Source organism: Periplaneta americana, chromosome 12, assembly GCF_040183065.1.
Source record: "Periplaneta americana isolate PAMFEO1 chromosome 12, P.americana_PAMFEO1_priV1, whole genome shotgun sequence".
In the NCBI taxonomy this organism is placed as follows: Eukaryota; Metazoa; Arthropoda; class Insecta; order Blattodea; family Blattidae; genus Periplaneta; species Periplaneta americana.
In genome coordinates this window covers 49,603,682-49,620,634 of record NC_091128.1, presented here as the reverse complement: position 1 = coordinate 49,620,634, position 16,953 = coordinate 49,603,682, and the positions used below count along the sequence as shown (strand labels likewise).

The window sequence follows — 16,953 nt, the reverse complement described above, 5'->3', positions numbered from 1 at the left end:
GAAATTTATTGCCAAGTACATAATCATGTGTGGAATATACATAATTGTTGCATTTCTTACATTTCTGTGTTAAGATGATTTTTATTTGTTTTTACAGTCTGAATACTACCACTTGCTAGCAGAGAAAATATACAAAATCCAGAAAGAATTAGGTAAGTCACATATACTAAACTCTTACATGTTGTTTAAATAATTTTTAAGAGGAATCTTTCTTGTACCTGCTTGAAGGAATTATGTCCTATTGAGTTAATATGCTTGTAGTACATTTAGCAAATAGAGTTAATTGTGGTAGTAATGACAGTATCAAAGAACGCTGTGTTTAATGCCACTGAGAACATCATCCACAATGGCGCTACAGCCCCTTCTGGGCCTTGGCCTCCTTCAGTCGATGTTTCCAATCTTCTCTGTCCCAAGCTCGTCCCCTCCAGCCTCTAATTCTTAGAATCTGTAGTGCATCATTTTGTAAGACATCTTCCCATCTGGCTTTCAGTCTTCCTACAGGTCTAGTGTTATAAAATTTTCAATTTAATACTTTATTAGGAATTCTCTCCTCTCCCATTCTTATTAAATGTCCTCCCAATCTTAATCTTCTTATTTTTGGGAATATTTTGTACCACATTTAAATCTTTATAGAGGTTATATACTTCCTCCTCCATGTTAGACGCCAGCATCTATTTTCAAATACTGGTCCATATATTCTTCTTAAGACTTCCCTCTCGAAGATGTTCAGTGAATCTTCCATTGTCTTGGACAGTGTCCAAGTTTCATTGCCATAACATAGTACAGGTTTTATTAATGTTTTGTATAGTTTATTCTCATAGAAGAGTCGATATAATTGCCATCAATAGAAGAACTCAGAAAGCGATGGTCTTAGACCCTATGATTTGCTTTGAACGAGACACGAATCAAGCACTGCAGATAAATGATGACAAACGAGCTAAATATGTACCTTGTCTTCCATGCCTCATGTCTTTACAACTGGGATTTTGCAGGCTTACTATTTGGAGTGAGGGGTTGTTTACCAAAATTTACATGTAATATCCTTAAATCCTTCAAAATTCCCTTTTATGTGGTTCAGAAGATTGTAATGGAAATTCTGAAGGCCTCTCTTCAAATTTTACACTGTCATCTATATGTTAACACGTAAATTTTTGTTTTAATGTACAAATCGAATCAGTATTTTGCTCGTTTCATTTCCCTTTATCTTTCATATTTTGTTAATTCTGGATCCCAGTGGTCAACCTCACTTGAGGACGGATGATTTGAAATCTTAGTAGTGCGATGGATTTCTTTAGATCTGAATATATTTTGGAGAGAGAAGTATACTTTGTTGGCTGCTAATACTCTTCTTTGATTCCCTCAGTTTCATCATTACTTTCTCCAGCTATTTAAAGCATTCTACAATTCAATCTCATGATCTTTAATTTCAAATGCTGTAATGTTTTTATTTTTATTTATCTTTGTATCATTGTCTTTGTCTTGTTCTCATTAATTTTAAGGCCCTCTTCCTCTGATGTTTCTTACAATATTTTATAAACTTCAGAGACTGCTAGTTTTGTCCTTTCCAATATGTTAATGTCATCTGCGTATGCTATTAACTGTACTGATTTGTAGAATATTGTTGAATTTGTTTGCATTTGTAGTTGTCTTATTACATATTCCAAAGCTAAGCTAAATAGAGTTATTGTCAATCCATCTCCTTGCTTCAATCCATTTTCCACTTTAAAACCTTCTGTGATACCTGAACCCAATTCTACATGTTACGAGGAATCATCCATTGTCATTTTTGTTAATATAATTAGTTTGTTTGACATACCAAATGATTTCATTATATATAGTAATTTCTCTCTTTTGATACTATCATATGCTTTCTGAAAGTCTACAAAGATTTGATATATTTCAACTTTATGTTCCCATGCTTTTTCCAGTAAGTTTTTAACTGTAAATATTGTCCTGTTCTAAATGCCACTGAAAAGAGTTTATCTGAATGTCTGAACTACTATGCATTGAACAGAACGTTTTTAGATTGCATATGTATAATACAGTCTAATGTTTATACGTCATTAGAACCTCGATTTTCCATCCCCCAGTTACAGCAGTATATAAAAACCATAAATCATCTAAGACAAACCGATGTCAACAAATATGGCAGTATAAATGTATTACTCTACTGAAATATTGGATGTGAAATTTGCTCCAATATCACATCGTGCAAATTAGATGTGCATGTTGTTCAACTGAAATATTGGATGTGAAATTTGCTCCAGTATCACATCGTGTGAATTAGCAGGTGCATGCTGTTTAGTCTGGTTAATGACACAATGTTATGTTAAGAACAGAGACTACCACACTGTATTGCTACAGTACTATTGATGTTCAAAATTTTACAGTTCACCAAGCCTTATATTTTACGATTAATGCACTTTTCGAGTTAAAGGAAGCAATTTGAACTTGAAAGTTCACAATTTATGAAAGTAATAAAATATATTCTCTATTTCGAACTAAATATAATCTCTTCCATTACAAAACAACTAGTCATAGTTGGCAAGAGTGCGAATTATACTAAGATTTATTTGGCTCTTCGTGTCATGTATGGAAGATGTGTTCTTCTCAGTCTGTCTTTTAATGGTTCATTGTTTTGTTGTTCATGTAGGGCCTATGGCATATCAATATTTCATTGTTTGTGAACATATATAGTACAGTGAACAGAGTAAATAGTTTAAAAAGTGAAGCAAAATAACGTCACAGTTTTATTGAATGCTAAAAGTAAATCTGCCTGCTATTGCAGTTAATAATAAATTTGGTGATTTTGTTAGTGAAGATTAATTTCTAGACTATAACCACAGTCTAGTATATACAATTACGAAGCTCAGTACATAGTAAATATGCATCCATAGATAGTTGTTAACCGCTAGGATCGCTACTATCGCCTCATTACAGGCAATGCGAAATAGTATCTGCACAGTCTATTATTCCTAGTACCCTCATAAACTCAAGTTTCGCGACTGTATATACTTGACAATGCTATAACTTCTATAAAAGTAGTTCTCAATATACGAATCTTTGATTTGTTTTCTTTAATTTCTTAATATCCAGTAGATTAACGAAGTAGGACTACTTTTTGTGTACTACGTCGTCATTAGCTTTGGGTTGACTTGTTACTGCATATCCTGGATCAGGATGATGATGATGATGATGATGATGATGATGATGATGATAATTCTTTATTTATCCTGGCAGAGTTAAGGCCATAGGGCCTTCTCTTACACTCTACCAGGTCACAAAGTATACAAGCAGTTAAAATTTAACAAAAAGTTAAAGAACAAAATACTAACATAATACAAAAGAAAATAATAATAATAGCATAATAAAATCGACACTAAACAGCATGAAAATAATACCATAATAGGAAAAAGAAAGAAAGTAAAATACATTGGAATATATCAAAAACAACTCATTTAGTACAAATGGTTAATATGGAAAATGTAAGGAAGAATATAACAAAATGGAATGTAATAAAATAATAATAAAAAAAAAGAGAAAAAAGACGAAAAATTAAATAAAATTAACAATAAAAATGCTATGATAATAAATTCATCAGCTGATAAAAAGAATAAAAATGGGAAAGGAAGGGAAAGAAATATATAGCCTATATTTTTACAAAACTATCGCAAAGGAAAGGGCTTATAACTGAGAGGAATCTGAATTGAAAAAGTGCAATTTTAATTTATTTTTGAAACTAGACAATGTCCGACAGTCTCTGACATGTTCTGGTAGAGAGTTCCATAGATGAGCTGCAGACATTTTTCACATTAGAAAACTGAAAATTAACATCAATAAAAAAGTAAATGGAGCAAAAGAAAGTAACAGACTTTTTTAAAATGGCTCATAATTAGTTCTTAATTAAAAAAAAAACACTAGCATTAAACTATAATTAGTGTTGCCTCAGTAAAATGAATTAGCCATCATTTTCGGTCGATCGTCAATTCCTTCTCGTCCATTTTAACAGATAATTAAGGTTCTACTGTACAACAAACACTGTTATCATTAATTTTTCATTTGAACGAAAAAATTCATAATCCCCATCCATGTATCCATAAGACTCAATGTTAAATAATTTAATTAGCAGGAACGTTAGTACTACACAAATGTCGTTATAAATAATGATTAGGGAACCTTGGAGCCAGGATTAACTTTTATTAACTTTAAATATTAGGTTTTATATTAAAACAGCTTTGCCTTGTAGCGAGGGTTGACATAGATTTGGCTTGGCTTTGGCTGTATGAGGGTGGGATTTGGGACTGATCTATACACTTTGGCATTCTTTGGCTGACTGTGCGCTCTATATATGCCATGATTGTCCAAGTCCGACAGGTAGTCTGGATGGTAATCATGAATCCGATACTGACAGGTGGGGCATCATGCTGCCTCGCCCCTGATAGAGCCAGGTCCCATCCAGACACAACTAGCCTGATAAGTCTTATGGACCCAGAATTCCACCTCCTTCCAATATCAGCATCGGAAACCCGTACTACCTCCAAGACTTCACCCCAGCCTATTTTTACTATTGGGTCGTTCCACAAAATTAAGAAAGAAAAAGCACTTAATTTGTAAATTATCATTTTCTCTGAAATGTCCATATTTCCTGAATAGGCCTAGATGAAGTGAACTTTCACATTAATATATTTTCTTCTGGAAATGTGTTATTCTTGTATTTTCCCACAATTTAGTTTGGTGATTATTTGCGCTTGCTACATCTGTTTACAAGCAATTTTTTCAATGTGCAAAGTTGTCAGGTTATGAGATTTATATTTCATACATTATTATAAACAGAGAGATAATGGCCTAAGACATGTTTAGACTTGAACATTACGTGTCCATTTTGCTTATGAAGAGAGTTAAATAGAACCAACTGCATTAAGCCTACCATAAAGAAGGAAAAGTTGCTACCTTCTTTTTAAGTAAGGAAGCCAGATAATTATCAGACATATCAGCCCTTCGACTTCAAAGTCTGTTACTAAGAATTCTTTGGTGCATGTTGCAGACACTGATGAGTCAGCAGATATTTTCTTTCAAGCAAAGAAGTGAATTAATGTAATTTAATATTGAAATAGGAACTTTTGTATTAGTAGTGAATTTTGATGATAGTACAACCGAAGTTTCAGATGTGTTGCAAATTTCTGTACATGAGTTGATGTTAAAATAATGTCTCTCAAGAGTGTTGACAATTATGAATTGCTTTTTAAAACCAATGAAGAAGACACATCATATGTGAAACTGGATCAGAATTTATGCAAGTTATCTACAGCAGTTGTTGAAATAAAAAGGGACAGAATAAATTTATAAGAAACTTGATATCAAAGAAGTGTAATTGGGTTTGTATTATATATAGCACCCTTTATTTTAAAATTCTTTTGAAATAAAATGTCCATTTGTTAATTGTGTATGCAGTGAACATTTAAAATTATAGGGGCATCATGCACCATGTAATAAGTAAGAAAATCACCTTTGTTGGCAATATTATACAAGACAATTGTTAAAAAAGTTTATTTTCCTATATTTTCCACTGATATTTATCGGTCACTGTGTAACATAACATAATGGTCACAAATTTACTCTTACGGACAAAATGTAACATGAGTTACTAGCACTTCCTAATAAAATTATTTTATTTTATTCCTCTTTTTGTTACCCATGGTTCAAGAAAATGACTGTGTTTTCTAAATATATTAAACAGTAATACTGATAGAACTGCATACGTGTAAGGCTTTTGTTTCCAAAGAGATTTGAAATGGCATAATTGTCTTTGCTTGGAAATTTTTTTTTGTAGCGTCAATTACAACTATTTCATCAATGTCACAAATAATTATATTCCCAATTAACTGGTTACTGTCATAACTACTATCAAGATGAACAAAATATGTTTTTTTTTTTTTAGAATCTTAATAAGACCAGTTCTGACATGGAGCAGAGCCATGGACCATCATTAAAGCTCAAGAAAGACATTTAGAAAGCTTAGAACGGAAAATACTGAGAAAGATTTATGGTTCAGTAAGAGATAGAGATGTATGGCGCATACATTATAATCACAGATTATACTCATCAACAAAGGACATAGATATTATAACATATAAAATTATTGACATTAAGATGGGCAGGGCACCTAATAAGAATGAGTGAGGATGAAAATACCTAGGAAGACATTTCTGATGACACTAGAAGGAAGAATATAGACCACTCAGGTGGATTGACGATGTGGACGATGACACTCATAGTTAGGGACTGGATTTTTATGTAATTACATATTATATTCCTTTTAACCTAAACGTATATAAATAACAAATCTTTACCACTAATATATTAAAATTTGGTACTACATATTTTTACATATTTACCCCACATTACATATTATGGCTTGCTATTACGTAAATCTACATATTTAGTGGTTTTATTCATGTTTACTTCTCTAAAAGGAGGAAAAATACTTCTGCTGGGGAACTTTACACTTTGAAATACACAGATTTAAAAAGCCTTTTTACCTACCCAAGAAAGGATATATTTCGGGACAAAACATAACATCCTTAGTACCAGAAAATAATAGAGGCACTCACCCCATACCCCCCCCCCCCACTGAAAATATGAGTAAACAAAAGGCAACCTTTTTCATACAACTACCTTGTATTGTAAAAATCACTCAGAAAGTAGCGTTGCCTTCATGCGGTGGAGTGGGACGAGGACGACATGATTTGTCTTGACCTATAATAATTGTTCTGCACACGTCTTAATAAGCCGTTCCCATGCAATTTGCAACCTTACCCACCCTCTTCCTAATCCTTCCAGGGAAAAACCCATGTCAAGTCTGACATGAGCTGCAATAAAGTAGTCGACTTTTGAAAAGAAGCTGGAATAAAGGAACAAACTGGAAAGATGTTGAACATTTAAAATAAATAGCTTTTAAGGTTATTGCTTGACCTCTTTACCTTAAATTTAGCAGACCTGTACAGAAATGGGATTTTCCAAGCAATTAGAAAGTATGGTTCTCGGCTGGAATAATCTTTCCCTTCTGAATGAGACAGGAATGTAACTTTTCAAACAACAGTTTGTAAATGCCTATAGTTTGAGGTTTTAGTAGGTACTTTGTTTCTTATAGGGAGCAGCTAAAATGCATGTGTCCCACATCTCCTATTTTCTCCCAATACAGTAAAGCGGAACAGTGCTTGCAGTTCTGTTATGTCCTTCATTTCACTCAGTTATCTAGCTTTAGTACTTACAGTATAAAGTGAAAGTGAGTTTATCTACTGCTTTTAACAAACTAAAATGACCCCTGTATCTTCAACCATAACGACAAAAATAACATCATGGATTGCGATGGACGAAGCTTTCACTACAGATGGGAAAAATAGTAATGTGTCAAGTGTGCGGTAAAAATGTCGGGTGTTCTATGAAATCACAACTGGAGAGTCTTACCTATCCTATACCTGCCAGATATTGGTATGAAATATTTTAACGATTTTACATATTTTGGTACATATTGAGCTTATTTTTCTTACATAAATATGTATATATTTCACACCTTGATATTACATAAAAATCCGGTCCCTACTCATAGTCTTAAAATTAGAAATTGGAAAATAGTGGCATTGGATCGAGAAAGATGGAGGAAACTTCTGGAGGTGTTCAAGACTGAGACTGAGTTGTAGAGCCAATAGATAGGTTACTGTCGTGAATGTTCCCAAATGCAATAACTGTCCTTATGTTTTGTAGGTTACTGTCGTGAATGTTCCTAAATGCAATAACTGTCCTTATGTTTTGTTTTAGTATATCTAATAAGTTAATAAATATGTCTGATTGTAACGTGAGTTATTGTGGAATGATCCTATTGCAGATGATAGATGAAATGAGGGGGAGATGGAGAGTGGTGGTGGAATGATAGAGGGAAATGGGAGTACCCCGAGAAAAACCCTCTGCAGTGTTTGCTTTGTCAGCCACAAATTTTATCACGACCTGGCCAAGGATCGAACCTGGGCTACCTGGATGGAAGACCAGCAGGGGGCACTTGGGTCAAAGACATGGCGATGTAGATGTTTGTAGTGTTTGCTTGAGCTCTGCGTTGTTTATACTCACATACATATTCAGCATTGAGTAGTCTCTTTTTCATTTGGATACATTTTACTGGTAGACTTGGAATTATCACGTTTTCTTTTGATACAGAGTTGTGTATATTCTGTACGACAGCTTCTTGTAAATATATTTTTCTGTGCATGAATTCACAAGTTTGCATTTGTTAAGGTTATTGCGTCATGCTCTTAGTATAGAGTTGTGTAAGCCGAATAGAAATGATCGTAACTCCTAAACCGTAAGAAATGAATCTAAATGAATAGCATTTTTGCAGAAGGTCGCATTTATTAACTTATTTCACTCCCATGCCTAATATCTATCTTTTATGGTTTAGCTGTAGAAAGTGGTTGAAAATTTGTAAAATTAGGAAAACTATTACATGTTTTTGGGTTATTGTTTAAACAATGTACAATTTTATTTTTGGAATAAAATAACATTTTTGCATAGATCAGTCATTCTTTCATTTACAATGTTCCTATAAATATGCCACAGTTATTTAGTTATCATCCAGGGACAGAGTTGCATCAATGTTACACGAAAATTTCTCAGTTTTATCATATTGAGCCTTGAATAATGTTATTCAACTTAAAAAATGCCATCAAAGTATGACACTCCTGCCCTCCTATCAGTATTTCCTCATCTAGGCCAGTAGTGTCCTAAAAGCACCTTTTTTTTGGCCCAAATTGAATCATACAATCCAGCACAGTTACGTACATGTTATGAGTTTTTATGTTTTTCCCATGTGAAGAAGATTAAATGTACACAATCTGGGGGCTGAAATACTTGTATTGTTATATAGTGAAACTTTCGAATAGCGGACACCGCTGGGGAAAAATTAAATGTCCGTTATTGAGAAGTGTCCGCTATTTAGAAAATCGTTAGTATGTACTGTATACAGTACATTAAAATTTCTCGTACATATTCATCCTTCACAAATATCAGTAAGTTTACTTTTCCAGTCAGATGCAATTTCTGGATCAACAGAAGCAGATTCACCACATACATTTTTGTAGGAAATATTGTGTCGTGACCGAAACTTGTCTAGCCAACCACCCGAAGCTTTAAAATTAGAATAGCCCAACTCTTTTTCAGTTTTTAAGGCTTTCTCTCTAATCAAGGTCCCAGATAAAGGCATCTTATTTGCTCTAGCACGGCAGAACCATTCATATGTTAAATTGTCAATGGCAAGCCCTTCAGTTTTAGGAAAAGCTCTTTTTGTGTTCTCATTTCCATTCTCAGTGTATGATTTTAAAATAACATCCTTGTTTTTCAAAATTTCACTAACCTGAGTTTTTCTCACATTAAACTTTTTCCCACGAATACTTAATTTCTCCTTCTCACTATGCTTTACAATATCCACTTTCTCTTTCAGTGACAAACGTTTACGTTTTTGTGACTTTTTAATGTGACTGTACTTCCGAACACTCAACTTGACAAACTAAGAAAGTACGGACTGCTCACGTACAGTATCACAACTAACAACTGTGCTGCTTACCTTCAATAAAGTACAAAAACGTTCAAATGCATGATAATGATTGTTGCAAAGAATTCCGTTAAATTTACAACCGTCTTTTTCTTATTTTTCTTTCACGCTGTCCATTATTTGGAAGTTTTAATTGTTGTTGGGAGATACATTTCAGTGTCCGCGTCCGTTATTGAGAATGTCCACTATTTGGAAGAATTTTATCATAAGAGCCAATGTTATTTTGCAGGGGAATTTTAAAATGTCCGCTATTGGGAAGTGTCCGTTAAGGGAAGTTTCACTGTATCAGGATTATTGTTGTATTGAGGGGTTATAAAATTTTGTCCAAATTTATGTTCTGAAAGAGCTAGTAGAAATAAGTATAAAACAGTATTACATACTATGAAATAACATTTACTCTCCATTTGATTATAGTACTTCAAGTACAAATTTATTTAACATTTGGGCATGTTTTTTTTTTTTTTTTTTTTTTTAAATCACGAATAGTTGTCTGTCTTTTGGTTTTGAGATTTTCAGCAACAAACGTAATGTTGTCCAATTACCTCCAAGAGTGTAGGATGTCAACCTCCTAATCAGAAAAATCATCCTCATCATCCCCTCTCCCCTTTAAGTTCTGTGGTGATTGTTTCTTCAACACACTCTTCAAATACAAGTGCATTATCATTCACTGAAACAGTCGTCAGTTTTCGCTTCACTATCATTTCTTCCAGTAAATTTCAAGTAGATGTTTAGAACATTATCTGAATATTGTTGTGGTTTGTCTTATAAGATCTTACACTCATCAATAGGAAACAGATTTCTAGTTCTGTACGTATTTTATTTGCTAAATCCTAGTCACATGTTATTCACTCATGATCCTCTTATTAAAGTTCTGTAGGACTTAAAATGCCTAAATAAACTATAAATCTCTATATATATGCTTAAAAACTGTTTGTGCCTGAAAAGCACCTTTTTAGTATTTTGCGTATATTTAAAATAAAAATACTGATACTAAAAATGCAAAAATACTGCCAAAAAAAAAAAAAGCGAACACAAAAATACTACATAACATTAAAAAAAAAAATTCTCTCCTAGACAAACACTGGTCTGGCAAGTTCGTTCCATACTGGTGTTAGATGGGAAGGGATGATTTACCTATTTCTGGAACCAGTGTTCGTTTGGAAAAGTCCATCCTAACACAAAAGGGTTGGTTGATTGTTCAAGTTAGGCGAAAGGCGAAAGCTTACAAATTAGTTTTTCCATCAGTAGGTCCTACACCCCTGTTATGCAGAATGAAACTGACCAGTCAACAATCAATCTTTTTCACACATAGAATTTGAGTCTTCAGTTCTGTGACACTTACTGTCGGCACCAGTTCTTAGTACATAAATTCCACATAAAATGGGATATTTAAGGGGAGAGGATGGTATTTTTTGGTGAACAATGAGTAAATTTTCAAAAAAAGGATCTTTAAAATACTCTGTGATATGTGTGGAATGCATAGCATAACATTTTGTGGGTATTTGTGCCCTTATCGGATGTTGAGTCGCCATTTTTAAAGTTCCTGCATTATGGATTTTTAAATCACTCGCCCACTTCTATTGTTGTTTCTGGTAAATTAAATTAAAAAAAAAAATTTTTTTTTTCTTTAAAATACCCTTTGATATGTGTGGAATGCATTGCATAACATTTTGTGGGTATTTGTGCCCTTATCGTTATGGATTTTTAAATCACATGCTTGCTTTTATCGGTTTCCAGTAACTTCATTTTTTTTTGCTACATTGCCAGACAAAAATGGATATACAGACGTGGACAAATTATTAACAAAATTGACGATTTTTATGATAATTCTGTTTACAAAATTTGACTTTTCAATTTAGATTGCAGTTGACAATTTTGCATATTTCTATCATTTCAGTAGACAGAAATATGCAAAAATGTCAACTGTAGTTTAAATTGAAGAGCCAAGTTTTGTAAAAATATATAATAAAAATCTTCGATTTTGCTAATAATTTGTAAATTAGCAAAAATGTCAACTGCATTGAAGAGCCAAATTTTGTAAAAATATAAAACAAAAATCTTCAGTTTTGCTAATAATTTGGAAATATCCAAAATGTCAACTGCAGTCCAAATTGAAGAATCGAATTTTGTAAAAAGATACAATAAAAACCTTCAGTTTTGCTATTAATTTGTAAATATGCAAAAATATCAAATGTAGTCCAAATTGAAGAGTTAAATTTTGAAAAATATACAATACAAATCTTCAATTTGGCTAATTATTTGGAAATACACAAAAAGGTCGACTGTAGTCTAAATTGAAGAATCATATTTTCTAAAAATATATCATAAAAATCTTCAATTTTGCTAATAATTTGTTCACGTCTGTAATTTCAGAACTATTAAAGATACATGCATGAAATTTAGAACACACATTCTTTAGACTATTAGGAAACTTTTCTCTGTAACAGAATTCTGTTAATTGATCTCATTTTAAAAATACATCCGTTTGTTTGCAAGAAAGAAAATCAGAAAATTGTTATTAAATTTTAATTGTTTATTTTACAAACGTAGGGACTAATATCAAAATTCTGTTACAATTTGTAGAAAATGCTTTTGCAAATACATTGCAAAAAATTGTTTGAATCTATCTTTAAAAACAGTTTAGATATATCGGTTTTAGTTCAATCCTGCATTGGGTATATTTTTTTCAAATTTGGGCCCCCAAATGATTTTTTTTTTTTTTTTTTTTTCAGATATTTTTATTTGGTTGAGTTGCCACAGCTATGAGCTCTCTACATACAAAAAATTAATATTTTACACCAAATAGGAAAAAAAGTTAAAAAAATACCATCCTCTCCCCTTGATATAGTTAGAATTATTAATTCTTAATTTTATGTACAATAAAAGTCCTAAATCTCTCATTTCTAGCACCTAGAAAACCATTCCCTACTCATCACCAACAAGCTTAGCATGTCGCCAGCAGGTTGCTATTGTGTTCATTTGATCTTCCCAGGAACTTCTTGTGATCATGTTACACACCTGTATCACATTGATTTTATGAGGGAGCTCGTCTTGAAGTTTTTCATCTTCCCCTTGTGCAAGGCCGCTGGACTGATGTACAGTTTGGTGGATTATTGTGTCCAGTACAATTGTCCTACCAACAACAAAATCTATTTCTCTTTTCTCTTAATTTTCTGTCAATATCAGCCACACTCTGAATTAAGCAGCAGTCATCCAAGCGTGTGTAGTACTCTGTAGCAATAAACAATAATTGATCATTGGAACTCAATTTAAACACTTACGGTCTTACTAATAAACCATGCATAATATTTATACGAGACTTATGCAGAGTTGGGACAGAAAACTTTACTAATAAATTGCATGAGCAATGGATGAATAGGCAGTGTGAAACTATACATAGGAATTGCTTCACAATAGTTATACACACGAAACTCCCTGTTCAAGTGTTGTATATAGAGAAAAAAAAAATACTGTCTTTTAACTGCTCTTCATATCCATCATCATTAAATTTGTAAGAAAATTGCCGTATTTTTATTGGAAAATTTAATAAATTAATGTAAATTAAACATAGAACATTAAAATATATATTTTGCTTTAATTTCTTACTGGTTTTATCAATAAAAACTCTTATCCGACATTTAACTGTCTTATACTTACACAGGAAATAGCTCGTTTATAAGTTGTATGTAAATTCCTTACCAATAATTACTACATACATCGCGTAAGAACAAAACAAAGAGCAAAGAATAATTTGAATAATATTGCTGTAGCTGTACTCTTTGATCAAAATATAATGTGGTAATTGATCAGGCATAGTTGTACTATCAATACTTACAGCGGCACACTAATGTACGCTTTCGGATTTTATAGAGAATCTCAGTTATTCTCTTACCATTCATAATAAAATAATGACGAAACTATGACGTAGCTGTGTAACAGTTGTATTGTTGTAAGGGCGGCAATGAACCTTCGGGTTCCTCAAAAGCCAGTAAGTAAGTAAGCAATAATTGTATTAACCTGTTTGTACACAATCGAAGTTTCGTCCAGTTCAGTGCTTCAGAAGACAGATTGCCAATACTTTACAAGTTTTATTGTCAAATCACTTATACCAGTGGTTCCCAAAGTTTTTTTGATCACAGATCCCTTTCAACTCGAAAAAAGATTCATGGATCCTCAAATTAAATTAAATGAATTTAATTGCTAGATTAATATATTTGTATTCTCTATGTATTTAACATCGACATTGGGTGATATTAATAATTTTGAGTTGTTACTCATCACTTGATAATTCCAAGTTCTAACTCGCATGTGTATTAATAAACATACTTATCTCTCACCCAAGCTGGCACTGACCTTTGATCCTTGAATAAAAACTGCACACGGTGTAACAGACGAGTGACATGTCACTATTTCATATTAATAAATGTTACTACTCACTCATAAAATAGAGTTTATACTACCAACTATTTTAGTCATCTTGTAGGTAGACTGAAAGTGGATGAGTGAAGTTAAGAAATCGTAATGGCCAGGTATATTATTGTTGTATAACACAGAAGAAAAGGTATAAATGTCACAGAGAAACTTGTGAACATAGTTGTAAATATTTGTACAAATTTAAGGAGGAGAATGTACAGTGGCTAGCACAGCATTTCTTGCAAGATTCAAAAGGGTGAAAGAGGAAGAGCTCTCGATAATGAAATTAAAATGAGAATTTTCTTACAATATGTGGGCGATCCAGGTTTTCAAATAGGCGTTCCAGAGGATATGGGTGTTTCTCAAGGCTGTGTCACTTTCCATTTCATTTATTGTATTCCAAAGATCTTGATGTTAGCATTGAAGCTTTAAGATATGAAATAAGTCAAGAGTTAGACAAATTTTTAGTGAGATGAAGTGAGGTCGAGGATTCGCCATAGATTACCTGGCATTGCCTTATGGTTGGGAAAACCTCGGGAAAACCCCAACCAGGTAATCAGTTCAAGCGGGAATCTAACCCAAGCCCGAGTGCAGTTCCTGATCGGCAGGGTAGCAAGTCAGCCGACTAAGTTACGCTGGTGGCTCTACAAAGTTATATAATGCATAGCAAGCAGTTTCATCAGTTGATCTATGCAAAAAATTTTGCAATACACAGAAAGCAGATTAATTCAATTTACAAGCATAAATCCTGTCATATTAAATAAACTAGCCATACCCGTGCGCTCCGCTGCACCGTTAGAAATAAATATAAAGTAATTACATAATTAAAATAGGACATTTGATCCAGGGAACATTCGTGTTTGATAGAAGGATAAATCGTTTAATATGTTACTTAATTTAAATTGCATCCAAATAATTAAAATGCGATCATTTTGGTCCAGAGACACTCATTTGGTGCAATGACAATTCCTTTAACATGTTTCTTAATTTTTATTACATGCAATCATAGTTTAATGAAGATTGACATCATTTAGATTTCATGTGTATATTTTATTTTACTTGTTATAGTTTTCCATTGAATTATGGTACTACCTTAATTTTAACCCTTGTTTTCTACATATTCAGTAAATGGCGCTTGGCCCACTATGGTTCTGAACCCTTCAAATAACTTAAATTATATTATATTATATTATATTATATTATATTATATTATATTATATTATATTATATTATACTATATTACTAGCCGTACCGGTGCGCTCCGCTGCACTCGTTAGAAATAAATATAAAGTAATTACATAATTAAAATAGGACATTTGATCCAGGGAACATTCGTGTTTGATAGAAGGATAAATCGTTTAATATGTTACTTAATTTAAATTGTATTTAAAATATTAAAATGCGATCATTTTGATCCAGAGACCACTCATTTGGTGCAATGACAATTCCTTTAACATGTTTCTTAATTGTTATTACCAATTATTTTTGGAAAAGCGAAAATTAACAGAAAAAGTGTGTTGATAACGGATGTACTCGAATTAGAAAGTTTTTAATTTGTTGTGGGAGCTCTTGAATCTCAGGAGGAACAACTTTTACAACAGCGCAACATAATCTACTTGGCTCATTACCCAATTTTTGCATTGCATTTATTGCATATGTATTTTATGTATTTTAATACGATTCATTTGAGCATAGTTCAAATTTGAATTGTAAAATAATGGATTGCTAAGCTAACGTACTATTACTGCATACTAAATCAATACACTCTCGTTGTTCGTTAATTCTCTGAGATAAAAATGAATATGTTCATAAACATTATTATAAGAAATACAGGAAATGAATATACAGAATAACCTATCAAGTTTTCTGTGCATAAGAAGCTACTTTAATCTTACCTGTCCTCAATTCACTCACAAGTTACTGTAATAACATTATAGCATAATGTCCATCCAGAGAAACTACACTTTCCAATGATGAAATAATAATTAATTATAAAAATCGGTTAATTTACCTTCTGATATTACTTCATACACCCACAGAAACATTGTCTGTAGGCTATGTTTCATAGCTTTAGATTGTTGTGTCCAAGGCCCCTTATAGACGAAGTCATTTGTTTTTTATTTCAATACACCGCCTTAGATGGCAGTTATTTTAATTTTAAAACTCATTTATCTCATTAAATATCAGTCCTATCAACATTTTTCACAGAATAAAACTTATCAGAAATCATTTTTAAAGAAACTTTTGTTATGTAACATATTTCACAAAAATCAATAATAAGCGAGATATTTCGATTTATTTAATTCAGGCCCCCTTATAACCCCCCTTTTAAATAACGTGTTTTGAATGCCATATAGCCTATAATCTAAGTTACAACGAACTTAATTTATATTCCAATTTTCATCGAAATCGGTTCAGCCATTATCGCGTGAAAAGGTAACAAACATACAGACAGACAGACATACAAACAAAAATTTAAAAAAAGCGATTTTCGGTTTCAGGGTGGTTAATTATATATGTTAGGACCAATTATTTTTGGAAAATCGAAAATTACCAGAAAAATTTCGGCTACAGATTTATTATTAGTATAGATAATAATAAATAAACAATTTGTTAGCTGTGTAGAAGGTATGCTTATGCAGAGTTTTGGTTAATTCTGTTCTCAAATTTTTCGTATGACCCTTAAAAGCTTTTAAGATAATTAGGCAGTGCAGAAGACCGTAATACAGTGATGTCAAAGCAAGCGCATTTTTATGACCTTGACGTCATGCGCGGGCAGCAAGCGCTAAGTATGGAAAGAGGAAGGGTTATGTATATGAATAAGCAGCCTGTTGGATTAAGAAAACAGTGGTGCACAAACTTCAAACAGAACGTGAAATGTTATGTCGTTATTTTTATATGGCTTCTTTCTCTTTAATATTATCTATATTGTCTAAAAG

The 16,953-nt window shown here is 32.5% G+C and overlaps 1 protein-coding gene across 6 annotated transcripts in view; it reads left to right on the top strand.

The window, feature by feature from the left end:
* The window catches only part of nej (nejire), a 304,634-nt gene that overhangs the window by 161,184 nt on the left and 126,497 nt on the right, over window positions 1–16,953 (top strand). For all 6 annotated transcript variants that reach the window (XM_069841285.1, XM_069841284.1, XM_069841283.1 and 3 more), the window contains one exon: window positions 98–152. In XM_069841285.1, coding sequence (XP_069697386.1) covers window positions 98–152 — 55 coding nt within the window. The remainder of the gene's footprint in view (window positions 1–97; window positions 153–16,953) is intronic.